This window comes from Grammomys surdaster, unplaced genomic scaffold (assembly GCF_004785775.1).
Source record: "Grammomys surdaster isolate TR1022 unplaced genomic scaffold, NIH_TR_1.0 62, whole genome shotgun sequence".
NCBI lineage: Eukaryota > Metazoa > Chordata > Mammalia > Rodentia > Muridae > Grammomys > Grammomys surdaster.
The window spans coordinates 11,916,726-11,928,928 of record NW_021604564.1 but is presented as its reverse complement, the minus strand read 5'-3'; the positions used below and the strand labels follow the sequence as shown (position 1 = coordinate 11,928,928).

At 48.2% G+C, this 12,203-nt stretch overlaps 1 protein-coding gene and 1 pseudogene across 1 annotated transcript in view; one reads left to right on the top strand and one right to left on the bottom strand.

Annotated features, from left to right (window-relative positions):
* The window catches only part of Nceh1 (neutral cholesterol ester hydrolase 1), a 46,763-nt gene that overhangs the window by 16,135 nt on the left and 18,425 nt on the right, over nucleotides 1-12,203 (bottom strand). The window contains exons 2-3 of the mRNA XM_028761933.1: nucleotides 11,500-11,728; nucleotides 8,000-8,069 (exon numbers count right to left, since the gene is read on the bottom strand). Of these exons, the coding sequence (XP_028617766.1) occupies nucleotides 8,000-8,069; nucleotides 11,500-11,728 (299 nt within the window). The remainder of the gene's footprint in view (nucleotides 1-7,999; nucleotides 8,070-11,499; nucleotides 11,729-12,203) is intronic.
* Nucleotides 3,229-7,076, top strand: LOC114611519 (annotated as a pseudogene).

The window sequence follows — 12,203 nt, the reverse complement described above, 5'->3', positions numbered from 1 at the left end:
GAGAGGTTGGCTGCAGGTTCAGAAAAACCTGGAGCTGCACAGAGCAACTACAACTAAATCTGCTTAGGTGAAAGCATCCTCAGCCACACTGTGTGAGCCCAGGCTTCTGTTACAGGGTAGAGCTGCCTGATACCTCAGTATAGCAGTTCTTCATAGACCACAGCAGGAAGATTCCCTGCAGAATATGAGAGGTCCTTTTATTCCAACTGTCTAAACTGATTCCTAGATAGGTCTGTGAGGTCTCCATCCCAAGTCAGCACGATCTCCTTGGTGTTCACACTGCAGTGAACATACGGTGCTGGGAACCCAGGTGAAGTCTTCCTGTTTTCTGTTCCCAGGAAGGATCCCTAATGCCACCTCAGGTCTACCGCAGGGCAAGAGGGCTGAAAGCCATGAATGGGAAGAAGGCAGAGGAAAGGGAGAACTGGATGAGCCTGAGTCATACAAGCAGTCGGGGCCTTCCTTGTCAGGTCATGTGGCGTTATCAGTTTCCTCCAATCTAGGCTTCATAGCTAGTAAGACATGGGAACCTGTAAATCTTCTAGCCTGGAGTCAGTCCCACACACCTCCTATGTGTCTACTTAGCTAGCTGATCTCCTGTGGATGAATCAATTTTCTGTTCAGAAAATAGTAAAATACATACTGTGTGGGGATACGATGGTGGGGGGTACATGAGTGCATGTGTGTGTGTGTGTGTGTGTGTGTGTGTGTGCTATACATGTGTGCTGCTTCATGCTCCTGTAAATGTGTGTGAAGAGGCCAGAAGTCAACACTGGGTGTTGGGTGTTTTCTCTATTGTTCTTTACCTATTTTTTTTAAAGATAAGGTCTCTCAGTGAACTTGGAGCTCAGCAATTCAGCTAGACTGACTTACCAGCAAGCTTCCAGGATCCTCCTCAGCATTGAAATTACAGCATGCACTACCATATCTAGTTTTTTGTTTGTTCGTTTGTTTTGAAAGGGGGGGTGGGTTGTCAGTTTGCTTTTGTCATTGTTTTGGGTTTTTTTGTGGGGGGGTGCTGGAGACATGAAGCCAGGTCCTTATGCTTGCACAGAAATACTTAATCTACTGAGTCAGCTTCCCTATGCTTGGTTTTGTTTTTGTTTTTGTTGTTATTTTGAAACAAAAGGCCTTACTTTACAGCCCAGATTGCCCTAGAAATTATTACATAGACTGGACTGGCCTATAACTCATAGCAACTCTCCTGTCTCCAGTTAAATGCTCGGACTACATGTATTAACCACCATGTTACTACTACCCTGGATGATTTATATGAGAATTTAGAAATTCAGACTCTTCATGTACCCATCATACAGGCAATAATTGAATTCCCTGTGTATGCTAGGAATTTTTTTTTAGCACAACTGATTCAGCAATGAACAAAAATCCCCCACTACCCCCATGTGCATTACTTCCTATTGCAAATATGTGATAGATTAAATGTATGGCCTGTTGAACATAGAAGATGGCTTTAGAGATACAATAAAACAGAGGAAAGTGGCTGGAGTTTCCCATGGATCTGTCAAGGAGGGGGGACTTCATAAAGGAAATCTAAAGGAAGGTGTAAGTGTCAAATAAGAGTTAAGAGACTGAAAGCATTGGGATGATGCTGGCATGAGACAAGAGATGAGATGTGCCACTGCCTTGGCAACAGCTGTCAACTTACTCAGCTACTTCATAGTTGCTCAAGAAAACAGGATGTAAGAGAGACAGCAGGAGAGTTGATTCGACAGATACTGCTGATAAAATTACCCATTGCCTGAGGTCAGTATTTCTATTTTGATCAAGCTTCAAGAATGGCATATATAGCTTGATTATGCTAGCCCTTTTCGTCCTGAGAATACTCTTATTCCTGCCCATGTGTTAAAGCTTATCTTTAACAACATCAATATGTTGGCAACCAAAGTACAAGGCTTGAAACTGAGAATGGACTCCCAGATAGAATTATTAATTTAACAGGCTGGCAAGTTAAGGACGGGTAAGATTCTGCACAGAGCCTTACCATCCTAAGACATAAGTGCATTGCTTTTAATACTGCATATTCCACAACGGGTAAGGAAGGCATTCTTGTCAAAAACGACCTAAGACAGGCTCAGTCTTGTTTATGAAATTTTAAAAAAGGGAGAGGCAGGAGAGCTTTGGGGGCTGCTTGGCAAGAATCTGACATGGGCCAAGGAGAAGGAAGTGGGCTTCAGGCAGGAATCTAAATATTAGGCTACAACAAGGAAGTAGGGTGATAAGCCCTTAGAAACAGTGATCAGAGGAGTGTTTCACAGAACTGTTTATTGCCTTGCTTGTTCTTTGACTATCTGTGTTTACTGTCTAGCTTATTCCTTGACTATTTGCATCTATTATATTGCTAGTTCCTCAACCTAGAACTGACCTAAATACCTGCATGTAATTAAAATAGTATAAGAGGAGGAGGGGGGATGGGATGGGGGTTCTAGGTAGAAGAAATGGGGAAAGGAGATGACATCTGAAATGTAAATAATTAAAATATCCAATAAAAAAAATGAGAGAGAGAGAGAGAGAGAGAGAGAGTGCCAGCCAGCAGATACCAGTCTCCCACAAGGTTTACTAATAGTTACATGTCTAATATTTGCTGAGCATAGTGCTGTCTCCAAGAATTTCAGAATCTTATGGGTTGTCAACAAGGTTTTCTTTAAAATCCCAACTATTTTTAGTTTAAAAAAGTTTCTGTCAAACTTACAATAAGACTATATTTTACAAAGCCTGGGACTACAGCTCAGTAGCAGGCACTTGCTGAGTGTATATGAGGTGTTGGGTTGACTCCCTAGCACTTCAGAGAAACAACAAATGCACAAATATTTAAAGTAAAGTAAATCAATGTATTATTAAACCCAGTTCAAAAAAACATGAAGTAGATAGACACATCTGTAATCTCAACATTCGATGCTATATTTTACTTTTATTACCAAATTACTAGTCTGTTACTTAGAATTTCTTCTTCGGGAAGGTTCCCAGCCACACCCCTCCATCCCCCAGCCACCAATTGCCACGAGCGACCGCAGTCTTCACCCACTGGAAACATTCCTAGTCCGCCCCTCCCTGACTCCCTCTCTCCTCCTCTCCCTCCCTCCCGCCACAGCCTGGACTCTGTTTGGCTGCAACTTCCTGCCGGGTGCTGGGGAACCCTGTGCATTTCAGGGGTCCCCCGGAGTCTGGTGCTCGCAGCGGGCGGAGGCTGGGACCTCGGGGCGACCAGCCATGGGCGGCGGCTTCTGCGGCTTCCGAGAGCAACTTTCAAACTCCCCTTGGGGCTGGCATGTTCCCAATAGCAACAACAACTCCAACGGCTGGTTGAACATGAAGGGACCTCTCTCCCCATTCAAAGGGCGTGCAGGGACAAGTCCTGCCCATCACAAGCTCAGCTATCTGGGCCGGGTGGTGCGAGAGATCTTGGAAACAGAGCGCACGTATGTGCAGGACCAGCGGAGCATTGTGGAGGGCTACCTCTTGAAGATCATTGACACTCCCAGTCTCCTGAAGCCAGAGCAAGTGAGCTGAGCGCCCTCTTTGGGAACATAGAGCGCATGTATGCACTGAACAGCCAGCTTCTCAGAGACTTGGACAGCTGCAATAGTGACCCTGTGGCAGTGGCCAGCTGCTTCGTGGAAAGGAACCAAGAGTTTGATATATACACTCAGTATTGCAACAACTACCCCAACTCAGTGGCAGCCCTCACAGAGTGCATCCAAAACAAGCAGCAAGCCAAGTTCTTCTGAGACCGGCAGGAGCTGCTGCAGCATTCTTTGCCTCTGGGATCATATCTGCTGAAGCCTGTCCAGCGCATCCTCAAGTACCACCTGCTGCTCCAGGAAATTGCCAAACACTTTGATGAAGAAGAGGATGGCTTTGAGGTGGTAGAGGATGCCATTGACACCATGACATGCGTGGCCCGGTACAGCAATGATATGAAGAGGAGACACGAACAGGCAGTTCGGCTACAGGAGATCCAGTCACTGCTCATTAACTGGAAGGGACCAGACCTGACCACCTATGGGGAACTGGTCCTGGAAGCCACCTTTTGTGTACACCGTGTGCACAATGAGAGAACGTTCTTCAAGAAGTGAGGCGATCACTTCCTGTACAAGGGTCACATTCCGTGCTCCTCGATGATGCTGATCTAGAGCACAAAAGACTCTCTGTGCTTAACCATCACCCACTATAAGCACAGCAAGCAACAGTATAGTATCCAGGCCAAGACAGTGGAGGAGAAACGGAGCTGAACCCATCACATCAAGAGGCTCATCCTGGAGAACCACCATGCCACCATACCCTAGAAGGCCAAGGAAGCCATCTTGAAAATGGACTCCTATTATACCAGTAGGTAATGCTGCAGCCCAGAGTGGATGAAAAAGGTTTAGTCCTCCCAGGATGAGGTGTCTACCCACGTGCGCCAAGGATGTCGGCAGTCTGAGCCTGGTCATACCCTGTTCAGCAGGGCAACACGTCCCAGCAGGCAGCAAGAATTCGAGATGCCAGGCCTTAAGGGCCATAGAAAGTCGGAGCCCACCAGACACCTGCTCAGGCAACTGAGTGAGAAAGCAGCCAGAGTAATGAGAATGAAGCTTGCAGGCAGTGCCAGAGCCCTCTTAGACTTTGGGCAGCCACCCCGTGCGCAGGATCAGCAGCCAGAGGCTGAGGGGGCTGCCAGGGAGTAGCTAGAGGAAGAGGAGGAGATAGTGGAGGAGGAAGAGCAGCAACAGCAGACCTTCCCGGTCTCTCTGGAGGACCTGGCAGGGCATGATGGCATCGAGAAGGTGCCTGGGCCAGAGCTCCCAGGAGGAGGAAGAGGAGGAAGAGAGTCTAGCAGTGGCAGAGCAGGGGAAGAGACACAGGGAGTCTGAAGGCTCTAAAAGCTGCAGAAGGCCCAGTAACCGGTCTCCAACCAGTTCGGAGAAACGTATGAGCTTTGAGTCTGTTTCGTCTCTGCCAGAGGTTGAGACAGATCCTGAGCCTGGGGCCAAGCAGGAGGCCTTTACTACCTTGGAAGGTCCCAGCACCGAAGAGATGCTTTCAGACCCAGAATTTCCGGAAGCCATGGAGACACAGCTTCATGCCCCCACGGGGCTGCTAGGAGTGGACAACCCAGCTGGTGAGGTGGACTTTGTAGAGCCTGAGGGCTCTGAAGACTTTAAGGCCCTGAGTAGTGAGGAGGAAGAAGAGGAAGACATGAGAGCCGCCCAGGAACCCGAGAGCCTCCTGCCACCCTCTGTGCTGGACCAGTGTCACTGCTGAGAGGTTCGCCAGTAGCTTCTCTCCGCAGAGCAGCCTGTCGATGGAGGATGGCAAGTCCAGTGGCCTCGGGACACCACGGCTTATCAGCCAGAGCAGCAGGGTCCTCAGCCTGGAGGGTAGTGAGAAGGGCCTAGCCCGATGGAGCAGCCCTGGGGACTCCCTCAGCAACCCACCCACTCCAGAAGTGATCACTGGTGTAGACATGGTTACAAACAATGGCCCTTCTGTCAATGGGACAGACTCTCCAAGTGCAAGCTCAGGCTGCCCCACGGAACCGGACAGATCTTCATGCAAGAAAAAGGAATCCGCGTTGTCTACCAGAGACCGACAGCTGCTGGACAAAATTAAGAACTACTATGAAAATGCAGAGCACCACGATGCAAACTTCAGCATCTGTCAGCAGGACTGGTGAGCAGCTCTGTGTCCAGATTCAACAGCCTTCCCAAGCCAGATGCAGAGCCAGCAGCTCCGGTTAGGTACAAGAGGCTGGGGAGTTCTCAGCCAGCCTCATGGACCTTGTTTGACCTCCCAGGTCCCAGCTGGACAGACGAAGGGGCCCCAGCTCCCATCACAGATGCAGAGTTCCGCCCATCTTCAGAAATTGCGAAGATATGGGAAAGAGTGGAATCTTCAGAGAGAAGTCCGCGGATGGGGTCTGGCCAGAGCCAGGCCAATGGCTTTGAGCTACAAGAGCCCCTGTTCATCTTGGAGGAGCATGAGCTGGGTGCCATCACTGAGGAGTCTGCTTTCGCCTCTCCAGAAAGTGCCTCCCCGACGAAGCAGCCCAGCCCAGCCCACCTGGCCCAGGAGCTGAAAGAGCTGGTGAAAGAACTGAGCAGTGGTGTCCAGGGGGAGCTGGTTACCCCACTGCACCCCCGTATTGTGCAGTTCTCCCACGTGATGGATAGACATGTGAGTGAAAGTGTCAAAAACAAGGTCTACCAGTTGGCCCGCCAGTACAGCCTCCGAATTAAGAACATCAAGGCAGCTTGGCCACCTCTACAGTGGGAAAAAGCCACTCCTGAGAAGGATGAACAGGTCCCGTCTATTTCTGGCCTGCCTGAGGAAGCTGGAGAGCTGTCGGGGGCAAAGCCAGGAGGAAGCCTGTGCTATCCCTCCTCATCTATGAGCAGCTGGTGGCTCAAGAGCAGGGCACCTCCAAGTCTTCCTCTGCTGTGAAGACCTCTCCACACCATTTCTCCTTCAGCCCTTAAGCTGTCAGCCCAAGAGCCACCTCACCCGGATCTCGGGCCTCCACTCAGAGCCCTCTCAGCCCCTTTGACACTGAGACCTTCAACTGGCCTGATGTCCGAGAGCTCTGCTCCAAATATACCTCCCACAACAAGACTGCTCAGGCCGAGAGCAGCTGGCCCCGGAGCCTGCTGGTCAACAGGAGCCACTCCTTGCCTGAGAACATTATAGAACCTCCTATGTCTGGCAAGGTGGACTGCTGCTACAGCCTGAACACCAACAGGAACCAGGGAGATGGGGAGGTCTCCCAGCCTCCACCTCCCGAGTCTCCTCCCCAAAGCCAACTGAATGGAGGTGACACCCTGTATGTCACTGCAGACCTTACCCTGGAGAACATCATCATGGAGAAGGGGCCCCATCCTAACACCGCTGTAGGGCTGGAGGAAGACAGTGGGAAGGGACCAAGTTCCCCAGTAGCTTTGAAGGGACAGGGCCAAGGTTTCCAGAAGTCTGCAAAGCACCAGCCCAAAGAAGACGGTCCCAGGGACTCAGCAGACACAAACAAACAGGGTAGGGTGAGAAACCTGAGGGAGAAGTTCCAGGTCTTGAACACTGTGGGTTGACTGACTCCTGATGGAGAGAACAGCCATGTGGAGGTGGACACGACCTGGCATGCTTTCTCCCAGGCCTCGCTCACTCCGCTGTTCCTCCATTCTTCTGGAAGAGTGGTTTGGGAAATGTGTGAACTCACCTGCTACCTGTGCTGGCCCTTCCCCTCCCCTGGGAGGTCCTATGATGATTGGCCTTAGGTCCAGATGAGCCACTTACCTTCTCTGTAAATACTTCTCTGATAAGAAGCCAACTATTTTATTTAAGTTTATCCTGCCCAAGGAGAGCCAGCACTGCCCTGGCTTCCCTTACTGGCTGGCCATTGTCCAGCTGAGAACCCAAGGAGAGACCTCGGAAGCAGCCCGGGCAGGCTTTACCCTTTAACTTCCTTGTCATAGGACCCAGGCAGAGATGAGGCCAATAACTGATTGCTTTACATCCTATATGGTGTGTGTGTGTGTGTGTGTGTGTGTGTGTGTGTGTGTGTGTGAGAGAGAGAGAGAGAGAGAGAGTGACTGTATGTCTTGTAAAGAACGTAACAGACTTAGTTCAGGTACTCTCAAAGGTTGTCACACTAGCCCTGTGGTTGTTGCTAATGTGCACACATTTCATTGTTTGTCTATGGTGCAATATCCACTGCTGACCAAAAAAAAAAAAATGTCTTCTTAATAACAATTATGACTATTGGAGGCTGGAGAGATGGTTCAGCAGTTAAGAGGGCTTAGTACTCTTTCAAAAGACCAGAGTTTTCTTCCAACCACCCATATTGGGCAGCTGACAAACACCAGCAACTCCAGTTCTAGGAATCTGATACACTCTTCTGGTTTCTGTGGGCACCAGGACTCATGTGCACATACCCACACACAGACATGGACACATACAAAAAATAAATAAATAAAAATCTGAGTAAAAGTTGTGACTAGTGGTAGCTACTCACTCAATAGAAACGATGACGGCGTTCAGCTCCTCAGCCATTGCTGTGCACAGCTGGTCATAGTAGCTGATTTCTAAGAGAGAAGAATTAATCACTACAAAGGCAGCCATTCAGGCTATCCACTCTCAAACACTGCTGAGTATAAATTGTTTTTAGACTAAGATAATAACAACAACAAACACTGAAAAAATGCATGTGAGCCATGTGTATAGCACTTGCTTCTGATCTCAGCACCTGAGAGGCAGAGGCAGGAGGATCAGGGGTTCAAGGCTGCCATGGACATTACCCTGGAATATGTGAAACTGCTCACCCCCCCAAAAAAACAAAACAACAAAAAACAGGAAGGGGTTAGGGAGAGTGGGAGAAAAGAGGAAGGAGGGAGGAGAAGGGAAGGGGGAGGTGGGAAGGGGGAAGGATGGTTCAGAAAAGGAGGGAAGAACGAAAGGCAAACAGACACACTCAACTGCAAAAATTAAACCTATTTTATGATAAAATGTAATTACTATAAGAGGAAATCAGTACTGAGTGAGTTTTGAATATGTTTTTAACTGACTAAACATTTATTTCATGCTGGGCTTATGAAAAGCACCACATCAATTCTGATGTCGAAGCTCTTCAAATATATACTATCAAGACAGATCACGGCAAATTAGCAGTTTCCTCCTTAGAATTATAAGATTTTATACTTTTAATATCTTCATTTGCCGAGATTCAGGAAAATTACCAATATGAAGAAAAGGGTAGTTTCTTTACAGCAGAGAAGCAGAGTTCTAGGAAGTTTTAACATTTTCTAGAAAGGGGACTCAAATGCCCTCAGGAACAATATAATTTTAAGAGGTAAGGACTGATTTCTTGTAATTCTCCTTCCAGTACTTTACAACTCACCAGACTGGGATATAGCGCAGTTGGTAGAGCACCTGCCTAGCAAACATGAAGCTTTGGGTTTGAACCTAAGGGCACATTAACTGGGGGAGGGAGCAGACACTTGTAATCCCAGCACTCAGGAGCTGAAGGCTGTAGAATCAGAAATTTAAGGTCATTCATGGCTACATAGTGAAGCTAGCCTAAGTACACAGAACCCTGCCCCCAAACAAACAAGTAAACAGCAAAAAAGATTTACTGTTTCAGCAGGCCAAATATTTCCTTCCTTAGTGACTTGCAAAGTAAGTTCTTAGAAGCAGCAGGTTAAGGACTGCATGTCTGCCTGCACACATACCAGCCCAGCTCTCCCTCAGACACACCAGCCAAAACTAAGGCACAGTAGCTAGGCTGACTCTCATGACCACACCATTCTGCCATCTGTCCTTCCTGTCTAGGATAGGACATCTCACCTGACTCGTGTCCAGTGCCACTTTCTCCCTCTGTCCAAGGCAGGGACCCTACCTTATTCATTTTTAGATCTCTGTCTCTAGCATACAAGAGTGACTATAATGCTTAGCGCTGGTTGTCAATTTGATGGAGATATAGAATCACCTCTGGGCATGTCTGTGACAAGTTTCTAGACTTGCCAACTTGGGAAGAAAGACCCATCCTGACTGGGGATGGCAGGATTCCATGGGTCCTGCTCCAGGACTGAAGAAAAAAAGTAACTACAACTATACAAAACAACAACAAAACTGTAGATACAATGTAACAAGCCACCTCATGTTTCTGCCCATGGCCTTCCTTCCTGTCCTCATGTTTCTGCCCATGGCCTTCCTTCCTGTCACTATGGACTGTGCCCTCAGAATGTAAACTATAATAAACTCTTCTTTCCTTCCTTCCTTTCCTGCCTTCCTTCCTTTCGTCCTTCCTTCCTCCCTCCATCCCTCCTTTCTTAAGTTGATTCAATATTTTGTCATAGCAATGAAGACCCAACTGATACAGTGATGACTCATGGACCAGGTCTGCTCACAGCTATGAGTGTCTGCACTAAAAGTCACGTCTTGCCGGGCAGTGGTGGCGCACGCCTTTAGTCCCAGCACTTGGAGACAGAGGCAGGCGGATTTCTGAGTTCAAGGCCAGCCTGGTCTATAGAGTGAGCTCCAGGACAGCCAGGGCTACACAGAGAAACCCTGTCTCGAAAAACCAAAAAAAAAAAAAAAAAAAAAGTCAGGTCTTGAACAAACTCACGTAGTCAGTGGGAACTAGCCAGTGACTAACAGAATACCTGATGGGTATAAACAAAGATGGATTTGTGAGAGAGAGTTGTCCATTTTATATTTTGTGCATTACAAGTTCATATAAAAACATAATAAAGGAAGAGACCATGTTTGAATCACTTTTTCTTTCTAGTTTGTTAACATTACACTTTTATTTGTGTGTATCTTGTGTCAGTGCCACAATGCCCACGTAGAAGTCAGAGCACAAGTTCAGGGAGTCAATTCTCCTCTCACCACTTGGGTCCCATGGATGGAACTCAAGTCATCAGGCCTGGTGGCTAGCACTTCTGTCTGCTGGACCGTATTCCAAGTCTGTTGATATGTTTTCTGTATGGAGAATACCAAAATCTCTGAACTGTGGATGAGGAAGGAGGTCATGGTCACTACAGGCAGAAGCCCTGAGCTTCTGAGACAGGCTCTGCCCAGGATGAGGAGCTAAGCAGCCTGCTTCTTCGAACTGGTTCTGCCCATGAGAGCTGTCCGACTCCAAAGAAAAGACCTCTGTGCTTGGAAGCACTGTGTGTTTCCTTTTAACTGCTTCATACTTTGCGGTATTTTACTCTTTGGGTTTCGAAAGCTAATGCTGAGTTACCATGTATTAAGCAACACCTGCTCTATTTTGTAAGAAGAAGCCTTCAAAATCAAGTTGATAAGGGCTACAGATAACTGCCTCATGTGCTAGTAAGTATGCTAACTCCTGGTTAAAAAAAAGAGAGAGAGCGGGAGGTGGTGGCGCATGCCTTTAATCCCAACACTTGGGAGGCAGAGGCAGGCGGATTTCTGAGTTCGAGAGTTCGAGGCTAGCCTGGTCTACAGAGTGAGTTCCAGGACAGCCAGAGCTACACAGAGAAACCCTGTCTCGAAAAACAAAACAAAACAAAACAAAACAAAAACCAAAACAGAACAAAAAGAGAGAGAGAGAGAGAATAATAATGTAGAGCTTATTTTCGTACGGAAAGCTAATCTCACCAGATTACAGTAAGTCTATGATTTAGATCACAGGAGCTTATGCATGGCGTACAGCACTCTGCCATCTAAGCTCCATTCTTAGCTCAGAGAAGCCTCTCAAAGCCGTCTGCACTAGGAAGTAAATCAACAAAGGCTAGGGCTGGCACTCAGCTGTAGAGCCGTTGTCTCACGTGAACGAAGCAACACTTTCAACCCCCAGTGCTATCGATGAGAAGACATGAAGGAAGACAGGAAGAAAACAAGAGAGGAAGGAGGAGAAACATCTCTAAACCATATAAACCAAAGAGGCACCACCTGGGCACCATAGGAACTAGGATGTTCCAGGAGAGCCAACGGTCCCGGGGATCACACCCCGCCCAGCGCCAAGCACACCGACAGGTGACAAGGACTTACTTGCACTAGCCAAGGCCCAGCCTCCTCCATGGATAAAGACCACGCTGCGTCGCAGCGGCTCGTCTGGTCTTGGAGCACCTTCAAATACTCGGACTTCCACCCCATCGAAGTTGGTGTCCGTCACCTTCACTTTCGGAGAAGACCTTGCGCTTTTCTTGCCAAAAGAGATGATGAGGAAATTCAGTGTGATCAGATGGTGGCTCAGTCCCAGGGAATGTATCAGGTTACTCTGCAGGGTTGTGGAGAAGAAGGGGACCAACTGTTAGCATCAGGCAGATACACAGAGCGGCGCTCACCAACACATGTAGCGGGGTTTAGCTTGCTTTTATTTTTTGAGAGTGAACATGTACATGTGTGCACGTGTGTGCATGAGAGAGACAAAGAGACACAGGGAGAAGAGAGTCAGGGAGAGACAGAAAAAGAGAGAGAGAAAGGGGGGTAAGAGTACACTAGAGAGCAAGGATCTCATTATGTGGTACCCTCAGACCCTGAAACTTGCTATGGTAGACCAGGCTGACCTCAGACTCACAGATACCTGCCTGCCTTTGCCAACCACTCCTACACCCTCTCCTGTCCCCCATCCCCACTCCTACACCCTCTCCTGTCTCCCCATCCCCACTCCCACGCCCTCTCCTGTCCTCCATCCCCACTCCCACACCCTCTCCTGTCCCCCATCCCCACTCCTACACCCTCTCCTGTCCCCC